The sequence below is a fragment of the Saccopteryx bilineata genome, chromosome 2 (assembly GCF_036850765.1).
Source record: "Saccopteryx bilineata isolate mSacBil1 chromosome 2, mSacBil1_pri_phased_curated, whole genome shotgun sequence".
NCBI classification, from domain to species: domain Eukaryota; kingdom Metazoa; phylum Chordata; class Mammalia; order Chiroptera; family Emballonuridae; genus Saccopteryx; species Saccopteryx bilineata.
The window spans coordinates 386,142,924-386,166,356 of NC_089491.1; the positions used below are offsets into that span (position 1 = coordinate 386,142,924).

General features: G+C 49.7%; 2 protein-coding genes across 3 annotated transcripts; both read left to right on the forward strand.

Moving 5' to 3' along the window:
- Window positions 1-11,124: 11,124 nt before the first annotated feature.
- TNFSF12 (TNF superfamily member 12) lies at window positions 11,125-19,368 on the forward strand. 2 transcript variants are annotated; one of them, XM_066264139.1, is made up of 7 exons: window positions 11,125-11,397; window positions 11,549-11,599; window positions 12,142-12,217; window positions 12,842-12,895; window positions 12,978-13,013; window positions 18,282-18,406; window positions 18,601-19,368. In XM_066264139.1, exons 1-7 carry the CDS (start codon window positions 11,200-11,202, stop codon window positions 18,850-18,852), a joined length of 792 nt encoding a protein of 263 aa, XP_066120236.1. In that variant the 5' UTR covers window positions 11,125-11,199; the 3' UTR covers window positions 18,853-19,368. The 2 variants fall into 2 exon arrangements, with proteins under 2 accessions (XP_066120236.1, XP_066120237.1); XM_066264140.1 differs by having other exon boundaries at window positions 11,552-11,599.
- Window positions 19,369-19,552: 184 nt separating this feature from the next.
- TNFSF13 (TNF superfamily member 13) lies at window positions 19,553-23,136 on the forward strand. The gene is made up of 6 exons (XM_066264141.1): window positions 19,553-20,777; window positions 21,118-21,196; window positions 21,348-21,395; window positions 21,533-21,651; window positions 21,841-21,979; window positions 22,219-23,136. Exons 1-6 carry the CDS (start codon window positions 20,520-20,522, stop codon window positions 22,326-22,328), a joined length of 753 nt encoding a protein of 250 aa, XP_066120238.1. The 5' UTR covers window positions 19,553-20,519; the 3' UTR covers window positions 22,329-23,136.
- Window positions 23,137-23,433: the final 297 nt, after the last annotated feature.

Here is a 23,433-nt window from a genome sequence, read left to right on the forward strand (position 1 = left end):
CCTCTGCATTCCAGTCTGATGCTCTATCCACTGCGTCACCGCCTAGCCCAGCTAAACCAGTGTTTTTCAACTACTGGTTCCGGATCTGTCTGCCAGAAACTTCGTGCTGATCAGTGAATGAAAGCGTTTAACACCCCTGATGTTGTATGAAGATTATAGACCCAATAATCCTGATCAGTTCCACTAATGCTCATGGTGATTTCTGCCTTAGCAGAACAATGGAATAAATAGAAAGCCTAGATTTTTTTCTTTTTTTTTTTTAATTATTTTTATTTATTTATTCATTTTAGAGAAGAGAGACAGAGTGAGAGAGAGAAGGGGGGAGGAGCAGGAAGCACCAACTCCCACATGTGCTTGGCTGGGCAAGCCAGGGTTTTGAACCTGCGACCTCAGTGTTCTAGGTCGAGGCTTGATCCACTACGCCACCACAGGTCAGGCTTTTTTTCTCTTTTTTACAGAGACAGAGAGAGAGTCAGAGAGAGGGATAGATAGGGACAGACAGGAACGGAGAGATGAGAAACATCAATTATCAGTTTTTCGTTTTGAAACCTTAGTTGTTCATTGATTGCCCTCTCATATGTGCCTTGACCGTGGGCCTTCAGCAGACCGAGTAACCCCTTGCTGGAGCCAGAGACCTTGGGTCCAAGCTGGTGAGCTTTGCTCAAACCAGATGAGCCCACGCTCAAACTGGCGACCTCAAGGTCTTGAACCTGGGTCCTCTGTATTCTAGTCCAATGCTCTATCCACTGAGCCACTGCCTGGTCAAGCGATTTTTTTTTCTTTTCTACATGAAAAAGAATATGTTTCAGGTGTGCATTATTAAAATTCAACATCTGTATACACTACAAAGTGATCACCCCCAAGTTGTTACACTGCCTTACAATTGACCCCTTTAGCCCTGCCTCCGACCCCTTCCCCCCCCCCCCCCCGCAGCCACCTATTTATTTATTCCTTGTATCTATGAGTTGTTGTTGTTGTTGTTGTTTTTGTATTTTTCCGAAGCTGGAAACGGGGAGAGACAGTCAGACAGACTCCCGCATGCCCACCAGGGGCTACGCTCTGCCCCTCCGGGGCTTTGCTCTGCAGCGACCAGAGCCACTCTAGCGCCTGGGGCAGAGGCCAAGGAGCCATCCCCAGTGCCCGAGTCATCCTTGCTCCAATGGAGCCTAGCTGCAGGAGGGGAAGAGAGAGACAGAGAGGAAGGAGGGGGGGAGTGGAGAAGCAAATGGGCGCTTCTCCTATGTGCCCTGGCCGGGAAATGAACCCGGGTCCCCCTCATGCCAGGCCGACGCTCTACCGCTGAGTTAACCGGCCAGGGCCTGAGTTGTTGTTTTTGTTTTGTTTTTAACAAGAGAGAGACAAAGACAGAGAGAGAGACAGAGAGGGACAGACAAGCAGGAACAGAGAGAGATGAGAAGCATCAATTCTTCTTTGTGGCACCTTAGTTGTTCACTGATTGCTTTTTCATATGTGCCTTGACGAAGGGGCGGCAGAGCGAGCAACCCTTTCTCTCTCTAAAATCAATCAATAAGTTAAAAAAATTAAATAACCAATTTAAAATAATACGCAAGCCAAAGAGACATATTTAGGGGTGGCAAATTCTGTTCTCCTATAGTCTCTTTGTGGGAGTCCAGGAGTCTTATTTGTCCAGTGGAGAAGTTCCAGCACACTGTTGGATCAAAAAATTTCAAGAATAGATGCACTAAAGAGGAGAAGAACAGTTTTATTGCCCACCTATCCCCCACGCATCCCTTCCAACCCTGCTTGTGATTTTTCTCAGGGGGAAGGTGAGTGGGTATCTGGCTTCCTCAGCTGTTCAGGACACCCCCCCCACACACACACAGAATACTACAGTAACCAGTGGTGATGACAGGTGAAGAGAAGTTGGGAGCACAGCAACCAGGGTTCAGGAGTCATCACAGGGCCCCAGATCTTAGTAAATGCCTCAAGCGAGGTAGGATGTAAGAAGCTAAAAAAATTCCTTGGCACATAGAATGGGGAAACTGAGACAGATGCCGAACAAACAGGCCGAGCAATTTACAGTCAGATACAGAAGGTCACCTCCCTAGAGATAACATCTAAGCCTCAGTTGTATTTCAGCTCCAGGCCCAGAAAAGCAGCAGTGACCAATGACTCCTTGTCCTGGCACTGACCAATCGGTAGAGACCACAACCCTAAAAAGGCTTAACTGGAAAAGCTAGTGAATATTCTGTTGAGATCCTCACTTAATCTTCTAGCTTTTACTTTTTTTTATTTATTGATTTTAGAGAGAAACATTAAATCTTCTGTTCTACCCATCTGTGCCCTACAACCCCAGAGGATCAGGATAATGCTCCAACTTGTCTTTTATTTTTGTTTTTTGTTTAACTTTTTTAAAAAAACTTACTTATTGATTTCAGAGAGAGGGTTAGAAACACTGATCTGTTCCTGTATGTGCCCTGACCTGAGATCGAACTGGCAATCTTTTGCATATCTGGGTGATGATCCAACCAACCAAGCTATCCCACCTGGGTGAATCTCCCAGCCATTAAAACCCCTCCAAACAGGCCTGACCTGTGGTGGCGTAGTGGATAAAGCGTCGACCTGGAAATGCTGAGGTCGCCGGTTCGAAACCCTGGGCTTGCCTGGTCAAGGCACATATGGGAGTTGATGCTTCCAGCTCCTCCCCCCTTCTCTCTCTGTCTCTCTCTCCCTCTCTCTCTCCTCTCTAAAATGAATAATAATAATAATAATACCTCAAAACAGCCTGACTGGGCAGTGGTGCAGTGGATAGAGCGTCGTCGGTCTGAGATGCGGAAGACCCAGGTTCGAGACCCCGAGGTCGCCAGCTTGAGCGAGGGCTCATCTTGTTTGAGCAAAGCTCATCAGCTTGAACCAAACGTTGCTGGCTCAAGCAAGGGGTTACTCGGTCTAGCACATATGAGAAAGCAATCAATGAACAATTAAGTGTTGCAATGTGCAATGAAAAACTAATGATTGATGCTTCTCATCTCTCCGTTCCTGTCTGTCTGTCCCTGTCTATCTCTCTCTTTGACTCTCTCTCTGTCTCTGTAAAAACAACAACAACAACAACCCCCCCCCTCAAAACACAGTGGATAGAGCGATGGACTGGGAAGCAGAGAACACAGAGGCCCCAGGTTCAAAACCCCAAAGTTGCCGGCTTGAGCACAGGGTCACCAGCCTGAGCGTGAGTTCACTAGCTTGAACGTGGGATTATGGACATGCCCTCATGGTGCTGGCTTGAAGCCCAAGGTCACTGGCTTGAGCAAGGGGTCACTCTCTCTGCTCAGGTCAAGGCACATATGCACAGATGAGAAAGCAATCAATGAACAACTAAGGTGCCACAACGAAGAATTGATGCTTCTCATCTCTCTCCCTTCCTGTCTGTGTGTCCCTATCTGTCCCTCTCTCTCTGTCTCTGTCACACACAGAAAAAATTTTAAACCCTCAAAACAAAGGACCCAGGCCCTGGCCACCCTGGCCTGATAGCTCAGTTGATTAGTGCATTGCCCTGACCTGCCAAAGTGGTATGTTTGATCCCTGGTCAGGGCACATACAAGGATCAACCAATGAATGCATAAATAAGTGGAACAACAAATTGATGTTTCTCTCTTTCTCCCTTCTTCTCTCTCTCTTTCAAAATAATAAATACAAAATACAGGGCACACCCCCGAATGTCTCTCCAAGGTCCCTTTTCTCTGACTTCCCAGTGTGGGCTCACTTCTTTCCCACAAGGTTTGTAGAGAGCCAAAGCAGCTTCATCTAGGCGCTCTCCTGCTGCTTCTTCTGTTCTAGGCACTTCCTTTATTCAGTGTCCCCAGCTCTAACAAAATATTCTCAAAATTACCTGGAGTCGTGTTGTGAAAGCTTTCCTACAAGAAAAGGACCTACACACTCCCGGCTGGCCCTAGGCAGAGCTGAAGGGCCAGTTCTCCTTTCTGGAAACAGAACCACTATCTGGAAGAGACATCAACACTCCTACATTCACCCAGCATCGTTCATAACAGCCAAGATACAGAAACAATCTGAGCAAAGAAAATGTGATGTATATATACACGTAAGTGCAATGGAATATTATTCAATCTTAAAAGAAGAAAATTCTATCATTTGCAACAATATATGGATGAGCCTGGACGGCACTATGCTAAGTGAACGTGACAGACACAGCAAGACCGAAATTGCTTGGTTTCACTTACAGGTGGAATCTAAAAAAGTTGAACTCTTACAAACAGAATGAAATGGTGGTTGCCAGGGGCTGGGAAATGAGGAGATGTTGGTTAAAGGGTACAAACCTCTAGTTATAAGATGAATAAGTTCTGGAGACCTACTGTACTTTCTGGTGACTAATGTTAATAGTGTTTTGTTTACTTAAAACTTGCACAATGGAGAAAGCACCTAGCCGGAACACTGAGGTCGCCATTTTAAAACCTTGGGCTTGTAAGGTCAAGGCACAAGCAGTCAATGAACAACTAGAGTGAAGTAACTATGAGTTGATACTTCTCACTTTCCACATCCGCCTCTTCTCTCTGTAAAATCAGTAAATAAAATATTTTTTTGTGTGTGTGACAGAGACAGAGAGAGGGACAGATAAGGACAGATAGACAGAAAGGGAGAGAGATGAGAAACATCAGTTCTTCATTGTGGAGCCTTAGTTGTTCATTGATTGCTTTCTCATATGTGCCTTGACAGGGGTGGGGGGGCTAGAGCAGACTGAGTGACCCCTTGCTCAAGCCAGCGACCTTGGGCTCAAGCTGGTGAGCCTTGCTCAAACCAGATGAACCCACGCTAAAGCTAGTGACCTTGGGGTTTCGAACCTGAGTCCTCTGCATCCCAGTCTGACGCTCTACCCACTGCACTACCGCCTGGTCAGGCTAAATAAAATCTTAAAAGAGCCTGGCTTGCCCCTGGCCAGTTGGCTCAGTGGTAGAGCGTCGGCCTGGTGTGCAGAAGTCCCGGGTTCGATTACCGGCCAGGGCACACAGAAGAAGCGCCCATCTGCTTCTCCACCCCTCCCCTTCTCCTTCCTCTCTGTCTCTCTCTTCCCCTCCCGCAGCCAAGGCTCCATTGGAGCAAAGATGGCCCGGGTGCTGGGGATGGCTCCACGGCCTCTGCCTCAGGTGCTAGAATGGCTCTGGTCGCAACAGAGCAACACCCCGGCTGGGCAGAGCATCGCCCCCTGGTGGGCGTGCCAGGTGGATCCCAGTAGGGCACATGCGGGAGTCTGTCTGACTGCCTCCCCATTTCTAGCTTCAGAAAAATACAAAAAAAAAAAAAAAAAAAAAAAAAAAAAGAGCCTGGCTTGCAGTGGCACAAAGGATAAAACATTGACCTGGAATGCTAAGGTCGCCAATTTGAAACCCTGGGCTTGCTAGGTCATGGCACATATGGGAGTTGATGCTTTCTGCTCCTCCCCCTTTTCTCTTTCACATTCTCTCTCTCTCTCCCCTCTCTAAAATGAATAAATAAAATCTTAAAAAAAAACACTAAAAAAAAGTTTGCTAAGAGAATGACTGGAGCATGGGCTCATCTATCTGGTCTGAGCAAAGTTCACCAGCTTGATTGAGTCCAAGGTTGCTGGCTTGAGCAAGGGGTTACTCGGTCTGCTGCAGCCCCCCAGTCAAGGCACATATGAGAAAGCAATCAATGAACAACTAACGTGCTGCAACGAAGGATTGATGCTTCTCATCTCTTTCCTTTCCTGTCTGACTGTCCCTATCTGTCCTTCTTTCTGTCTCTCTCTGTCTCTGTCACAAAAAACCCAAAAAACAAAAAACTACAGCAATTCTCACACATAGCTAAAATTATCCACTGGCTTCACCCTTAGGAAATGTTCATTAGAGAACTGTTCTCACCACAAATATATGAAAATGGTAACTATGTGAGGTGATAAATATGTTAATTATTTTTATTATGGTGATTTTGCAATAACCACCAATTGTTTATCAAATTATTACATTGTATACCTTAAATATATATATGGATGAAAAAAAGGGGGCCTGACCATATGATGGTGCAGTAGATAGAGCATTGACCTGGGACATTGAGGACCCAGGCTGGAAACCCCAAGGTCACCAGCTTGAACAAGGGCTCACCTGGCTTGGGCACAGGCTCACCAGCTAGAGCACGAGGTTGCTGGCTTGAGTGTAGGCTCATAGACATGACCAACGTAGTTGCTAGCTGGAGCCCAAGGTCACCAGCTTGAGCCCAAGGTCACTGGCTTGCACAAGGGGTCACTGGCTTGGCTAGAGCCCCTTGGTCAAGGCACATATGAGAAAGCAATCAATAAACAACTAACATGCCGCAATGAAGATTTGATGCTTCTCATCTCTCTCCCTTCCTGTCTGTCTGTCCCTATCTGTCTCTGTCACTCACATACACACACACACACACACACACACACACACACACACACACACACAGAAGAAACATTGTTTTTAAGATCTGGAATGAGACAAGTAGGATCTCTGTCATAGCCTCCATTTATCTTGTCCAGGAAAGGAAGCGAGATCCTACTCCTTAAAGACTCTGACTGCAGATTGTGTAACAGAGACAACAGAACACAAGATGCACATAAATTTTAAATGCCACAGCTTCTTGAAGGTTCTAAAAAATATTCTGTTTGTGAACCACATAAAACATGTGGATATCCAGCATCCTAGCACAATTTCTAGAAACCACTGTTCTTCCCTAGTTGACTTGACACCACTGTCAAAAATTGGTTAACCAGAAATGTAAGAATTTACACCTTGTTAATTCTTACTCATCCTTCACATGTCAAATCAGATGTACCTTCCTTCAAATCAGATGTACCTTCCTTCAAATCAGATGTACCTTCCTTCAAATCAGATGTACCTTCCTTCAAATCAGATGTACCTTCCTTAGTGATGTTTTGTTTGTTTGTTTTAGTGAGAGAGAGAGAGACAGAGACAGACAGACAGGAACGGAAGAGAGGTGGGAAGCATCAACTCATAATTGCATCACTTTAGTTGTTATTGACTGCTTCTCGTATGTGCCTTCATGGGGGTCTCCAGTTGAGCCAGTGACCCTTTGCTCAAGCCAGCTACCTTGGGCTCAAGCCAGTGACCTTGGGCTTCAAGCCAGTGACCTTTGGGCCTCAAGCTAGCGACCATGGGATAATGTCAATGATCCCATGTTCAAGCTGCGGACCCCATACTCAAGCAGGTTAGCTGGCTCTCAAGCCGGATGAGCTCATGCTCAAGCCGGTGACTCCAGGGTTTTGAACTTGGGACTGAACCGTCCCAGGTTGATGGTGTATCCACTGTGACACCACCAGTTAGGAAAGTGATGCTTTCTCTGACCAGCACCTTCCACTCCCAACACCCAACTAGACAGGGCTTTTATTTTTTTATTTTTATTTTTATTTTATTTTATTTTATTTTTATTTTATTTTTATTTAATTTTTTTTCTGAAGCTGGAAACAGGGAGAGACAGTCAGACAGACTCCCGCATGCGCCCGACCGGGATCCACCCGGCACGCCCACCAGGGGCGACGCTCTGCCCACCAGGGGGCGATGCTCTGCCCATCCTGGGCGTCGCCATGTTGCGACCCTCCTGGGTGTCGCCATGTTGCGACCAGAGCCACTCTAGCTCCTGGGGCAGAGGCCACAGAGCCATCCCCAGCGCCCGGGCCATCTTTGCTCCAATGGAGCCTTGGCTGCGGGAGGGGAAGAGAGAGACAGAGAGGAAGGCGCGGCGGAGGGGTGGAGAAGCAAATGGGCGCTTCTCCTATGTGCCCTGGCCGGAATCGAACCCGGGTCCTCTGCACGCTAGGCCGACGCTCTACCGCTGAGCCAACCGGCCAGGGCTTATTTTTATTTTTTTTAAAGATTTTATTTATTCATTTTAGAGAGAGGGGACGAGAAAGAGAAGGTAGGGAGGAGCAGAAAGCATCAACTCCCATACGTGCCTTGACCAGGCAAGCCCAGGGTTTTGAACTGGCAACCTCAGCATTCCATGTCAACGCTTTTACACACTGCGCCACCGCAGGTCAGGCAACTAGACAGGGCTTTTATAATGTCATCCCAACACCCCCATTCACAACCCTCTGCACACATGCACAATTATTCACTTACTTGCTCCACGTTTGTCTCTGCAGTTTCAAACTCCCTGCAGATTTCCTATTGCTGGACTCCCTGGTGCCCTCTCGAAGAAAGTTGCTTTGGTGGTGTTGGTTTTGCCCTTTGTAGGGGGACTAACTCATCTCTGTTTACCTGGGACTGAAAGTGATGGGTCCCATAAAATACCTCAATTCTAGGCAATCTGGTCTGGATGTCTGGTTACCCTACCATTGGTGCTCTAGGGCAGGCTTGGGGCAGGGGCTCTTCTGCCTAGGCCTGAGTCTTTCTTTATCATGCTTTTCAAGCTATCCTAAAAGTCTGTGAACCTGACTCCTGCTCTGCCAACCATGGGAGCTTCCTGATGCCCCTATGGTCAAGTCACTGTCACTCATCAGGTTCTAAGCTCTGTGAGAAGAACTTGGTCAGGGAGGCAGGACTCCTTTTCAGCCCCTCTGAAGACTCTTGATCTCCTAAAACATAGCCCAGGCCCAGCTGCAGAGCAGAGAGCTTCATGATAGGTCAGAGCGTATCATCAGTCTCCAGAGCTGCTTTGCCCGAAGCGTACTTCCAGTGATGCTTCAGCCTGCGTGGAAGGAAGGTCTTTTTGAGAAATGTTCCATGACTATTGCTCTCAAAACATTGTAAGGAAGTCATTCTTTACCCCACCCTTTTAGGAAGATCTCAGGAGACATGCCTCCATGGAATTATAGACAAAAAAGGAGCCACATACTAAACTTGACAAGCTCAGGGGAGGCCTGACAAATTTAGAGACCTAAAGTAACCACATAGAGTGTTCTGAAATGAAAACTTTTTTTCTTTTTTTTACAGAGACAGAGAGAGAGTCAGAGAGAGGGACAGATAGGGACAGACAGACAGGAAGGCAGGAAGGGAGAGAGATGAGAAGCATCAATCATCAGTTTTTCGTTGCAACACCTTAGTTGTTCATTGATTGCTTTCTCATATATGCCTTGACCGTGGGCCTTCAGCAGACCCAGTAACCCCTTGCTCGAGCCAGCGACCTTGGGTCCAAGCTGGTGAGCTTTTCTCAAACCAGATGAGCCCTCACTCAAGCTGGTGAGCTTGGAGTCTCGAACCTGGGTCCTCTGCATCCCAGTCCAACTCTCTATCCACTGTGCCACTGCCTGGTCAGGCGAAATGAAAACTTTCTAACTAAAAACATCTCATGGAGCCTGACCTTCTAACTAAAAACATCTCATGGAGCCTGACCGGGTGGCAGCACAGTGGATAGAGCATTGGCCTGGGGCACTGAGGTCCCAGATTTGAAGCCCCAAAGTCGCCAGCTTGAGCGTCATAGACATGATCCTATGGTTGCTGGCTTGAGCCCAAGGTCACTGGCTTGAGTCCAAGGTCGCTGGTTTGAGCAAGGGGTCACTGGCTCAGCTGGAGCATCCCTGGTAAAGGCACCTATGAGAAAGTAATCAATGAACAATTAAGGTGCCGCAACTATGAGTTGATGCTTCTTATCTGTCTCCTTTCCTGTTCCTATCTGTCTGTCTCTCTCTCTCACTAAAATCAATCAAACAAACAAACAAAAAACGTTTCATGGAGGGAGTCACGTCCTAGAGAGTTTTTCCCTTGAGCCTGTCTGTTGTCCTTTTGTATCTAAGAGAACAAATCTGATAACATGGTTTTGGAATGTCTGAGTGATCCCTTTTTCCAGACCCTCAGAGCCTGAAAAATCCCAACAGAACAGGAGACCACATAACGCCTCACTGTTATCTCCTTCTCCCTCATACCATCCATATGTTGTCAATGTTCATTGTTAACTATCTCATACCGACCTGCGTGAAAGAAGTAGGTGTCTATGTTTTACTTGTTACCCAATCCCAGAAGTTTCCCTACTTGGCTTTCTCAAGCCTCCCTAATCTATCACCAGTGGATTTCATGTAACCCCTATATCTTCCCCTTTGATTTTGATAAATTAAGTGGTAAAACTGCCATTTTCCGGAGCATTTTCTCAATCTGTTGAGATTTTGCTTCTGGGATTTGTCAGCAGTTCAGCTCAAATAAACTTATAAAAATTCTTACAAATTTGGACAGTTTTTACATTGACAGACCCTCTTCTGACCTTTCCTCCCCAGGCATGTTGCTGGGTGTGCAGGTTAGACCCCTTGGAGGGGGAATGAACAAGGGGCCAGAGGATAGCTCTTAAACTTAAGCTTCCAGGACAATGAGGTCCTGAACAGTGTTAAATGCATCCAGCCAGCCTGACCTGTGGTGGCACAGTGGATAAAGCGTCAACCTGGAAATGCTGAGGTCGCCGGTTCAAAACCCTGAGCTTGCCTGGTCAAGGTACATATGGGAGTTGATGCTTCCTGCTCCTCCCCCCTTCTCTGTCTCTTCTCTCTCTCTCCTTTCTAAAAAATGAATAAAAATAAAATAAAAAAAATAAATGCATCCAGCCCTCAGTTCGGTTATCTTTCAGCTCCAGGTCAGAAAAGCAGCAAAACCAGACTAGCGACCTCAGGACCAAATGCCTTAACTACCGACCCCCTGACCTATCAGTGGACGCCATGACCGTGAAAAGGACACACCTGAAGAGCTGATGAATATTCTATTGAGATCCTCCCTTGGGGCCACCCTTAAAAGCCCTTGTGACCAGCACCCAGGGCGATCATGGGCTCCCCTCCCCCTCCTCTTGCCCCGAGCTAGGCCTGGTTTCCTTGCCTGTATTTCTTCTCCTAAGCTCCAAAGGCCTTTCTTTAGTTTCTGTAGCCTGCTTCCTAAAGCCCATTTCTTCTTCTGTGACTTCCTAAATAAACTTCTCTTATATTTTGAGTCTTGGCTCTGAATTTTTTCCTGGCCAGAGCTCAAGTCCCGAGGTTGCTGAACCAGGGTCCTTTCTGATCCCATTTGTCTGACACCCAGTGCCTGTTCTCACTGCCGCCAACACTGCTTTGCAGGGAATCACTCCGGCTGAAATCGGGGAGGCTCGCACCCCGCCCCCTGCACAGCGCTCAGGCTCGGAGTTTAATCACACAAACAGTGTCCGGCTTCCTGTCCTCACCCCCCCCTCCCGCCCCGTTTCCCTTGCCCCTCCCTCTCCCCAGCCCGATCCGCCCGCCGGCTCCCCCTCCCCCCCGAGCCCTCGGGTCCCGGGATGGGGGGGGCGGTGAGGCAGGAACAGCCCCCCGCCCCCATGGCCGCCCGTCGGAGCCAGAGGCGGAGGGGGCGCAGGGGGGAGCCGGGCACCGCCCTGCTGGCCTGGCTCATGCTGGGCCTGGGCCTGGCGCTGGCCTGCCTTGGCCTCCTGCTGGCTGTGGTCAGCCTGGGGAGCCGGGCATCGTCATCTGCCCAGGTGAGGCCCTGCTGCACACCCCTCCCTGGGTAGATTAGGAGCAAAGTCTGCGCAGCAGCTGATGGGGCCCCGTGGGCTGAGGGAGCAGGAAGATGGGCGGAGGGTGAGATGTCAGGTGGAGAAGGACAGGGTGACGCTGCCTCCTTCCCAGCAGGAGCCTTCCCAGGGGGAGCTGGTGGTAGAAGAGGACCAGGACCCTCTGGTGAGTAGGAGTGGGTGCTGATTGCAGGCTGCTGGGCATGGGAAGTGTGTGTGAACTGAGGATGCAGGGAGTGCCCGGCTGCGTCAGCCATGCGTGGGTATATGAGAGAGGGTGACGACTGTGTGTGAGGAGTTCTGCTCGGTTTGTGCCACTTGAGTACAAAGTGTTATTGGCTGAGGGTGACGTGGGAGTGTGAGAGTTGGTAGCCCGCTGTGGAAGAGGGATGCTGGTTGTATGTGCAGGGCGGGTACCCACGGTACACTCTGACTGGTGTGGGCGTGTGTGCCGTGTGCCAGTGCGTGCAGGGTCTGTGCTGGTTGTGGGGCGGGGAAATCAGGCTGGTCTCTGGAAGGGGTGAGGGCTGAGACCTGGCCCCAGGAACTTGCCTTCCTTTGGTCTCAGCCACACTTGGCTTAGGGCTCCATTCCTTCCGAAGTCTTCTGTACCTTGTCCGTGCCTCTCCTATTGGCCCCTGTCAGTCTCAGTTTAGGTCTCTGGGAATCCCTGGCAAGACTGATTTAGCCTTGCCCCTATTCCCCTAGGAACTGAGTCCCCAGGCGGAGGAGGGCCAGGGTCCCGTGCCTTTTCTGAAACGACTGGTTCGGCCTCGCAGAAGTGGTGAGCACTACTTTATCCCAGCCTCAGGGACGATGCTAGTGGCTGGTCTGTGGGTTCATTACAGCATCTCTCCCTCATCCAGCCCCACGAAGTAGGCAGAGCAGCTGAGATCTTGCTCCCCAGCATATAATGTCAGTTTGGCTCAAATAAACTCTTATTTAAAAAAAAAAAGTTATTCTCACTAATGGATGGAGGAACTGAGACACAGAGAATAAAGGGTGGGGGCTGGTTCAGAGTCATGATGTAGACAAGGTGGCGGGGAGCGATCAGAGACCTGGGCGCTAATAAGCAAAGAGGCTTAGGGGATGGGATAACCATGTGACCATATATCCAAGTTGGGGAAGGACTGTCTGGCTTACACCTGTTATCTCAGTGTGATTATCAATAGCACTCCTTTTGCTCTCAGAAGCATCCTAAATTATATAATCACTCTAGGAAGTGATTATATGGATGCTAAATTATATAATCACTCTAGGAAGATAAAGCCTGAGGTTGTGAGGCTGGAAGTTTTGATAAGAATAAAAATGCCAGCACTGTGAGATGGGCCTGGGCTGGGAGAGCAGCCTCTGGCCCCACAGCTGTGTGTGGGGCTGCTTTGCCCATCTGTCTTGTCTTGATTCCCAGCATCCAGAGGCCGGAAAACACGGGCTCGCAGAGCGATTGCAGCCCACTATGAAGGTAGGTGATGGGTGAGCCGTGCCCAGGGAGGAGGCGAGGCAGAGAGCAGGGCGGGTCTCACCAACCCTTTCCTGTCTTATAGTTCACCCACAGCCCGGACAGGACGGAGCACAAGCGGGTGAGACCCCATCCCCACCTCTGAGCTTTTCCCTGACCCCACAATACTGGCCTCCTGCAAAGGGAGCCCCTCAAAACTTAGACTACCCCATCCCTGCCTTAAGACTTGGAACCCCAGAAGCCAGTTCAACAGAGTCCTCAGGATTCAGTTCTCTCAGCTTCCAAACTTGGACTTTCTCAGTGACCCAGGCATGGGACCCCAGGAAGACCCTTCCTCTCTCAGACCCCCGGCAGGTGCCCCCACCAAATCACCAGCCCAGCTTCTTCGTCATCCCTCACTCTTCTGCAAGAAGCACCTTTGCTTTTTTCCCCTTCTTTCTTTTCCATAAACTGTGTCTTCATGATCTAATAATTTTTCTCAAAATTCTCTAGTCTCTGTTCTTTTCCATCTCTATCCTACCCCCCACCTCAGCAGTATGACATCAGAACCTCAAACCCAGACCGGAATTCTTTCCCCGTTCCAGACTGTGTTGCCAAGATAAGTCCCCCAAACCTCATTTTCTTTTTCTTTTTTTGTATTTTTCTGAGGTTGGAAACGGGGAGGCAGTCAGACAGACTCCTGCATGTGCCCGACCAGGAGCCACCCGGCATGCCCACCAGGGGGCGATGCTCTGCCCATCTGGGGCTTCGCTCTGCCGCAGTCAGAGCCATTCTAGCGCCTGAGGCAGAGGCCACAGAGCCATCCTCAGCGCCTAGGCAAACTTTGCTCCAATGGAGCCCTGGCTGCGGGAGGGGAAGAGAGAGACAGAGAGGAAGGAGAGGGGGAGGGGTGGAGAAGCAGATGGGCGCTTCTCCTGTGTGCCCTGGCCGGGAATCGAACCCGGGACTCCCGCACACCAGGCCGACGCTCTTCCATTGCTTCTCTGCTTGGCTTCCAGGCTCTCATGGTCTCAACCTGTATTCCACATAACTTTATGCATTCTCCACATTCGTTGGGCTGACTCGCCTTCCCCACCAATGAGTGTGCCTCTTCTGGACTTTGCACATACTGTTCCCTGACATGGAATGCCCTTCCATGTGACAGGCCAGGAGACTAGATATGAGGGTGACTTGGCCTTGGAGGTTGTTAACCAAGATGGAGAGAAGTAGGTGGATTCAGTATGTGACTTGAAGATAAGGCTTGCTTGTGGGTTGGATGTGTAGACTAAGGGAAAGGGAGGAATCAGAAATGACTTCAGATTTTTAAGTTGGACATCTTTGGGAATAATAGTGCCACTTGCTAAAGAAAGATTAACCAGAGAAAAAAAAGGTTAACAGGACCTGATCAGTGGTGGCGCAGTGGTGTGGGTAGAGTATCAACCTGGGATAATGAGGTCCCAGGTTCAAAACCCCAAGGTCTCTGGCTTGAGTGCAGGGTTGAGCATGGGTTCACTGAAAGGATCCCATGGTTGCCAGCTTGAGCCCAAGGGTCACTGGCTTCTAGTCCAATCAATTGCTCATTGATTGCTGTCTTGAGCAAGGGGTCACTGGCTCACCTTGACCGCCCCCACCTTGCTAAGGCACATATGAGAAGCAATCAATGAGCAATTAAAAGTGACACAACTACAAGCTGATGCTTCTCATTTCTTTCCCTTCTTGTCTCTCTCTTTCTCTCACTAAAAAAATAAAAGTAAGCCTGACCAGGCGGTGGCGCAGTGGATAGAGCATCGGACTGGGATGCGGAGGACCCAGGTTCAAGACCCCGAGGTCGCCAGCTTGAGTGCGGGCTCATCTGGTTTGAGCAAAAGCCCACCAGCTTGAACCCAAGGTCACTGGCTCCAGCAAGGGGTTACTCAGTCTGCTGAGGGCCCGCGGTTAAGGCACATATGAGAAAGCAATCAACTAAGTTGCTTGCTTCAACTAAGCAATCAACTAAGTTGTGTTGAACAACTAAGGTGTTGCAACACACAATGAAAAACTGATGATTGATGCTTCTCGTCTCTCTCTGTTCCTGTCTCTCTGTCCCTGTCTATCCCTCTCTCTGACTCACTCTCTGTCTCTGTAAAAAATAAATAAAAAATTTAAAAAATCCTTTAAAAAAACAAAACAAACCTATAGAACTGGATGAGATATCAGTGGGAAGAAGGTGCCCCAGAAGTGAAGACTTGAGGCTTTTGGACATCTAGAAATAAAACAGAGGGGGAGAGCCCAGCAGAGACTGATAAGTGGCCAGAGAGAGGGAAAAAACCCAGGGAGGGTAGTGTCATGGAACCTAGGATAAGACAGTTTCAAGAAGGATGTGGCTGTCTGTGTTGAAGGCAGCTGAGAGGTCACATGAGATGAAAACTGAGAAATGACTTGGGTTTGCTAATATTAAAAGTCAGTTGGTGACCTTGACAAGGGCAGTTTCTGTGGCATAGTTAGGTTGGAAGCCAGCATGGATTGGGTTAAGAGAAAATCTGAAACAGGAATTGGAGACAGTGACAACACTTTTCAGAAGTTTCTGTGTAACAGGAGCAGAGAAATGGGCTAGCAGGTGGAGAGAGATATGAAGGAGGAGTTCACTCCTCTTAATAATAAATACTAGATGAGTTTTAGTTAAAATTTATTCAGTGTTCAACCTCATCTAATCCTTACAGCAGTCCTAAAAGGGAAATATTCTCATCTTCTAGATGGAGGTTACTTGTCTGAGGTCATGATACTAAGTGGTGGAGCTGGGATTTGGACCCAGTGAGACTGTGCTTGTGTACTGGACATGGTCCGTGAGAGCAGGCGAGGTTGGAAGTAGGGAGCTGGAGAGAAGAGACTGAGAAGACTCGGTGAGACATGGGCCAGACTGGAAGGGAGATTGGAGAGAGCTATTTAGGCGGCGGAGTTGCTAGGAACTGGTGACGATGGGTGAATCAGGTTGGTGAAGGAGAGGGATGCATGGTACCTGGTGGAGCCAAATGTAGAATACAAACAATAAAGCGAGTTTGGGGTGGGAGTCAAGCTCGGCTTTGGTCAAGGTGAGTTTGAGTTGCCCAAAGCGATTCAGGTGGTGCTGTTAGCCGGGTGAGATGGGGCAGGGCTGGAGCCTGCAGAGTCAAGGCCTTGGTAACCCATTGGCGAGATTGAAAATGCCCAGAGAGCATCACAGTTTCCCTGAGTAAGAAGGATGGGGCCCTGGGGCTGGCAGAGGATAAGTGGTTGAAGAAGGCAGCTGCTGAGGCTGCGGAGGCCAGCCAGTGAGGGCCCGGAGAGTGGCCTATGGACCCAAACAGAACTGTTAGTTGTGTTCACATCCTTCCCTCTATTTTCCCACCAGTGTTTCCTGGGCGCCCACTCAGAGCCGGCCAAAGTCCAGGTGCAGGGATCCAGTGGTGAATAGGCCCATTGTGCCCTTTTAGGGGAGTCAGGCCCAAGCTATCGCCTACATAAGTGAGCCAGATGATTTCCCATGTCGGTGACTGTCGTGGAAGAAATGGGGTGACGTGGTGAGATTAACAGGCGGGCCTGGGTCTGGTTGTTTAACCTGGGCGACCTGGGAAGGCCTCTTGGCTGAGCTGAGACTTCACCGAGAGGGCAGAATGTTCTGGGAAGAGGGAAGAACAGTGCACAGTCCTGCAGGGACAAGGAACTTGGTTCTTAACAGGAACAGAAAGAAGGTCAGAGTGGGAGGAGCCTTGTGAATTAGAGGAACGTGTGAGATTAGATTGGAGAGCTTCAGAGAACATGGGAAGCCCCTTGAGGTCCTGTTCTATCATTTTATCATTTCTCTCTCATTTTATTATTTATCTTCTTTGCAACTTCTTATTATCCTAGTTCTAGACTTTTTTTTTTTTTTGGGTAATGGCTTTATTGAGATGAAGCTGTTCTCACACACCATACAATTCACCCATTTAATTGTTTTTTAAATAATGTATTTATTTAGAAATTAAATTAATAGGTGACAGTGGTCTGTAGGAACACATAGGTTTCAATAGCATATTTCTATAGCATTTGAGCTGTTCATTGTGTTGTGTGCCCATCACACAGTCAAATAATTTCTGTCATCTTATATTTGGCCCTCTTTAAACCCCTCCCCCGAAGCCTTCCCCAATTCACTCATTTAAAGTGGACAATTAAATGAGTTTTAATATATTCACACAGGTGTGCAACCATCACTACAGTAACTTTAGAACCTTTTCATCCCCTCAAAAAGAAACCCTGTTCCTTTAGTCATTATCCCGTTTCTCTGATCTTTCCTCTCACCCCAAGCTCTAAGCAAATACAAATCTACTTTCTGTCTCTCTATATTGCATTTCTTTTTATTATTTATTGATTGATTTTAGAGAGAAAGAGAGAGGAAGGGGGAGGGGAAGAGAGAGAGAGAGAGAAGCATTCATTTGCTGTTCCACTTAGTTACGTACTCATTACTTGCTTCCCATATGTGCTCTGACTAGGGATCGAACCCGCAACCTTGGCATTTTGGGAGGGCACTCCAACCAATTGAGTACATGACCAGGTCCTGTAGCATTTCTGTTGAAGGCTGAATAATATCCCATAGTATAGATATATGACAATTTTTCTTAACCATTTATCAGTTGCTAGACATTTGGGTACCATTGTTTTATTTATTTATTTTTGATTATTTGTTTAAGGGGGGGAGGGAGAGAGAGAAAGAGAGAAAAACATCAGTTTGTTGTTCCACTTATTTATGCACTCATTGGTTGATTCTTGTATGTGCCTTGATTAGGGATTGAACCCGCAGCCTTGGCATATCAGGATGACATTCTACTCCAGCTAGCTACCTGGGCAGGGCTCATTTTTTATCTTTTTGATAAATTTTAATAATCTAAGTAATGTGTGATTCAAGTAATGTATGTATACATTTTCAAAATAAAAGAGGCAAATGCTATAGACACAAAATATAAAAGCCCCCATGCTTCTCCTTTAAATGGCTGGTGACAACTTGCTCTGTGTGGTTCTGGTCACGTATGTAGGATTTCTTCACATACTTCCCATTACACTGAGCTCTGTAGGCCACAGGTCCTCCCTTGTCCTGGGCCGTCTGTGGATCTTCTGGATAAGGTGGGTCCTAAAGGTTTCTCAATAGGTGTCTGAGTAATATGTGACAGTGCTGTGAAGGGACTTTTCCTTTACCTTTTTATTTTTAAATTTTAATCTATTCTTATAGTTTAGAGAGAAAGGAAAGGAGAGAGAAAGAGAAACACTGATTTGTTGTTCCACTTATTTATGCATTTGTTGGTTGACTCTTATATGTGCCCTGACTGGGGATTAAACCTGTAACCTTGGCATATTGGGATGACGCTCTAAGCAACTGAGCTACCCGGCCAGGGCTCCCCTATCTTTGAACATCCACATTCAGGTGTGGACGGGACGGTGAGTGGCTGGGAGGAGGCCAAAATCAACAGCTCCAACCCTCTGCGCTATGACCGCCAGAGCGGGGGATTTATAGTCACCCGGGCTGGCCTCTACTACCTGTACTGCCAGGTAAGCCCCCTCTGGCTCCGTGGGTCAGACAGGAACTGCGAGAGAAGAGTCTGGTTTAGAGGGTGGGCGCAAGCTGACGGTTGGGAGGGAGAGTCTTGGGGTTTGGGCTGGAGAGGGTATCTGGGTCTCTAAGGAAATGTAATGAGGGCCAGCAGAGGCCTGGACTCCGCCCCCTCTCCCTGCCCACCTCCCAGGTGCACTTTGATGAAGGAAAGGCTGTCTACCTGAAGCTGGACTTGCTCGTGGATGGCACGCTGGCCCTGCGATGTCTGGAAGAGTTCTCTGCCACCGCTGCGAGTTACCTGGGGCCCCAGCTCCGGCTCTGCCAGGTGTCTGGGCTCCTGCCCCTGCGGCTGGGATCCTCCCTGCGGATCCGCACCCTCCCCTGGGCCCATCTCAAGGCTACCCCTTTCCTTACCTACTTTGGACTTTTCCAAGTTCACTGAGGGACCCTGCTCTCACTCACAGTCATTTCCCCAGGCCACTGGCTCCCCCAACAACTCGCTGAGCACCCCAGTGCCCTTCGCCCCACCCGTAGCTGCTGCTCCTCCCCTCAAACCTGTCTCTCCCCAAGTAGGCTGCCAGGGCTTATTCACGTGTTTCCCACGCCACAGAAATATTCCCATTCTTCTCTGACAACCCCTCCCCCACCTCTGGTTCTCCACCTCACTGGCTCCCGGCCCCTGACTTCTGATGCCATCATTTATCTCCTGCCTTCCTTCCCACCCCGGCCAAAGCCCCCTGGGACACTGTGTTTACTATGCTCTGGGTGGGGTTGGGTTCCCGATGCCGCCTCAGGCACTGAGGGGCTGGATACCAGAGAGACGGGGACTAGGCCAGGAGTTCCCGAATGTGAGAGCTAAGTGACCGAGATAATTCCCTGTGGATTTTTTAAAACAGATATTATTTTTATTATTATTGTGAAAAATGTTGATAAGTGGAAATTAAAAGAGAATAAGTCATGGTTGCTTTTTTTATTGGGGTGTAGGGGACCTCCTCTGGGTGGCCGAGAGCCCTGGGGAGGGGTCTGGGCACTGGGGAGTGGGGTGCAGCTCACCTGCATTTCAGGTTGGCAGGCAGACTTGGGAGGTGGGGAGCCACTTGCCTCCAGCCGCCACGGCGTGAACAGAGAGTGGAAAGGCAGACTGCCAGGAAAAGTAATCCTCTGCCCACGGGCCAGCAAAAGTGGCCTCGTTTACCTAGGAGGTGGGCTTCCTCATGGGGGAATCCCTGGCCGGGAGGAACACGGCCCTTCCTCTTGGCAGCCACAGGACATTCGGCAGGTGCTGGCACAAAGCCCTGGCTGGGATGTGGGGTGGGAGCATGTCTCAGGGAGGTTTCAGGTCAGTAAGCAGAACACTGGGGCTTAGGAACGGGGATCTTGACCCTAGGGTCCAGGGGAGGGAACCTACAGCATTAGGGTGCTTGCGTTGTCTGTTTTCTTTCTTCTTCCAGAGCCTTATGTAAGAGCTTTTCTCGGGAAACAGGAAGTCCCATTTGCCAAGTTCAGCACAGGGAGTAGTGCAGGCCCAATTCCAACACACCCGGCCTGGCCTTAACCCCAGAACTCAGCCAGTTTCTTCCTTTGGAGACCCTGGTTCTCCCCATTGGGCCTCCCTTTTTCCCTACCTTCCGCCACTCCTGGCAAACTTCCCCAGAGATCTCGCCTGGGCCTGAGCCAGAGGGTCTGCCACCCTCATCCCTTGACCCTCAACGCAGCCCAGCCTGTCCCTTCATCCCCGCTCCTGGCACCATGCCCATAGCCAGCCAACCTTCCCTCCCCCACTTCTGGGGCCGCCCTGGGTTCCTGTGCTTTGGCCGCTCCTCCTGGGTGTCACTGGGAGCCCTGTGCTTCCTAGAGAGACTGGCACCAAATTCTCCTGGGGGTGGCGAAAGCTGGTCTGAAGACAACACTGGCCCCACAGCGGAGTGCCCGGAGCACGAACAGTGCCCCTAGCTTGCTTTCCTCCTCCCTCCTTTTTATCTTAAGGTCCTTATTTCTCCCTTGAGTAACGCCCTTTTTCCTTTCTGCATCACTGCCTGTGCCCCCCCACCCCGCTACCTCCTTGCCACCCACTCCTGAGGCCACAGCTGTTGGCAGGGTCCCCAGCTCATGCTAGCCTCATCTCCTTCCTTTCTAGTCCCTAAAGGGCTCCCGGGAGACATGGGGGACCGGGTCCGAGAGCCGGCACTCTCAGTTGCCCTCTGGTTAAGTTGGGGGGCAGCTCTTGGGGCTATGGTTTGTGCTATGGCTCTGCTGACCCAACAAGCAGAGCTGCAAGTCCTAAGGAGAGAGGTGACCTGCCTGCAGAGGACTGCAGGGCTCTCTGAAAAGGGGGAAGGGTGTCCGTGGCTGAACCTCCGGGAACAGGTGAGTGCAGGGAAAAGGGTACCTGGGAGAGGAGGGCTGGTGGAGGGTCGTTTCTGGCACTCTTGGCTCCAGGCTCCTGGCCTGCAAAGCTTCTAGTGGGTGCAAGAGAGGGTCCCAGGTCTGGAGGTCAAGGAAGCAGCTATTCCAGGAAAGGAAATTGTTAAAGATTAATGCTTCTTGGACCTACCAGATCCTGGAGAACAGCCAGCACCAAGACTCAGGTTGCTGGGGAAAGGTGCAGGAGAGATGGGAGGCATTCCTGGGGCGGGGGAGGACTGGGAGGAGAGGCTGTCTGGGACCTTGCATCTTAGTCTAACCCTGACTCTTTCTCCATGAGCAGAGCCCTGGTAGCCTGGAAGCCCTGGAGAAAGGGGAGAGATCCCGGAGAAGGAGAGCAGTGCTCACCCGTAAACAGAAGAGTGAGGCCTTCAGGGTGCATAGGGGTGGGAGGTGAACATGCAGCATGAAGACTTGAAGGTTGTTACCCCAAGTCAGTGTGAGGGTGGAGGGCTGACAACAGGGCAAGCGTGGTAGGTGGGCACTGCTGAGACTTCCTCCTTCTTTCCTCAGAGAAGCACTCAGTTCTGCACCTTGTTCCCATTAACGTTACCTCCAAGGGTGAGCACTATTTTAAATAGCTTTTGGGGTAGGGCAAGGTCTGGGAACTTTGGGGCTGGCATCCGGGTCCAAGAGAATCTTAAAGGTGAAAAGTAAAAATGCACAGAAATCCTGACTGCCACATACCTCACCTCCAGAGGACTCTGATGTGACAAAGGTGATGTGGCAACCAACTCTTAAGCGTGGGAGAGGTCTGGAGGCCCAAGGATATGTGGTTCGAGTCTGGGATGCTGGAGTTTATCTGCTGTACAGCCAGGTAACCCCAAACAAATGTTGAGCCTCACATGGGGCCTGGGGACCTGCTTCCAGAGCCTTACGTCCCAACCCTCTGTTCATACCAAACTTAGAAGATCTTCATTCCCTGGCTCCCTTGTCAGGGCTCCTGAGGCCTCCCAGAACTGAGCTACACCATCCTGTTTTCTTCAACATCTCCCTTCCCTGCCAGGTCCTGTTTCATGATGTGACTTTCACCATGGGTCAGGTGGTATCTCGAGAGGGCCAGGGAAGGCAGGAGACTCTATTCCGATGTATACGAAGTATGCCCTCCAACCCAGACTGGGCCTACAATAGCTGCTACAGTGCAGGTAACAGCTCTATGGGCAGCAGGGGGGCGGGGAGGATGTGAGAAGAGCAGGGGGTAGTGGTGGGAGAGCTGTGACAGGTTTGGAAGGCTGGATGTAGAGGTGGATCTAAGGAATAAAGGAAAGTAAACTTAGGAATTCCTTACAGGAAGCAGGAAAAAGGTTGAACTGGGCGAGGGCAAATCATCAGAGTATCTGCATGGCTATGCTTCACTGAGCATCTATTTCCTCTTGCTTTTCAGGTGTCTTCCATTTACACCAAGGGGATATTTTGAGTGTCATAGTTCCCCGAGCAAGGGCGAAGCTCAGCCTCTCTCCACATGGAACCTTCCTGGGGTTTGTGAAACTGTGACTGTGTTATAAAAGGTTGTTCTGGGTTTGGAAGAGCAGGGTGGGTACATATGGGAGTCAGCCAAAAGCTGACTGGACAAAGGACAGGTAATAGGAAGGAACAGAAGCCTCTTCTGGGTTTAACTGGAACCTTGAGGCTGACAAGACAGTCATGACTCTTTCTTTCCCTTTCCACCCCAACTCCTAGACTTCGATTTCATGAATATTAAAGAGGTAGAATATCTTGCTTTTATCTCCCATTTAGTCCCAAATTCTTGGGGCTGTGGAGGGGTAAAGAGAGAATGCCAGGCATTGTTCTAGACCTGCTTTGGGTCTCACTGGAATGCTTCCAGAACAGCACTACCACCTAGCGGTAATTTGAAAGAACCACCCGGTTTGTTGGCAGAAGTCCACAAAGCCTCCCCACACTCAGGAAAACCCCTGGTTCCCTATGCCATAGCTCCCTCGAGGTACCCTCTGCCACTCCACCCCACAAGAAGCCTCATCCTCACTTCTCCCAATCTATTGCGCCTCAGTTTCCATCACTATCTCCAGAGGTGTATCTGTTATGGGGCCGTCTGCAGGTTATACCACACGACGACGGTCTCCTTGCAGTCACAATTCTCTTCCGGTTAAGTTTGGCCTTTCATGCTCTTCATTCTCCTGGCGTGGCAGGCCACCCCAAGCCCCTCTGGGCTAAGATGGGTCGCCGGGAAGCCTTGGATGAACCGTACGTCCTGATGCTGGTCTTGCCTCACTCCTGAGCTCTTTTTTCGGCTCAAGCCCTGCTTCAAGTTAAATAAAAGAGAATAAATGATACTTTGGATCCATTTCCCCCACTGCCTCGCCTCAACCCTCTACGGGGATCTCCTAACCCCCAGGCACTCTCTTGGGCACCCCACTACATCAAAGGTATCGGGCCAGGTGCCCAGCAGACAGAAAGACTACACAGCCGGGCATGAAGTAGGATGGGACGCGCAGGCGCAAAAGGGCGAGTGCTAAGATCGCCGCGCGCAGCCCACATCAGCGGGTACGCGTAGGCGCAGCCCGGCATGGGGCTCGTAGGCGGAGAATCCCGAGGCGTCTACGTTCCTGGGTAGGCGGGACTAGGTGCGTGAGGCCGCGCC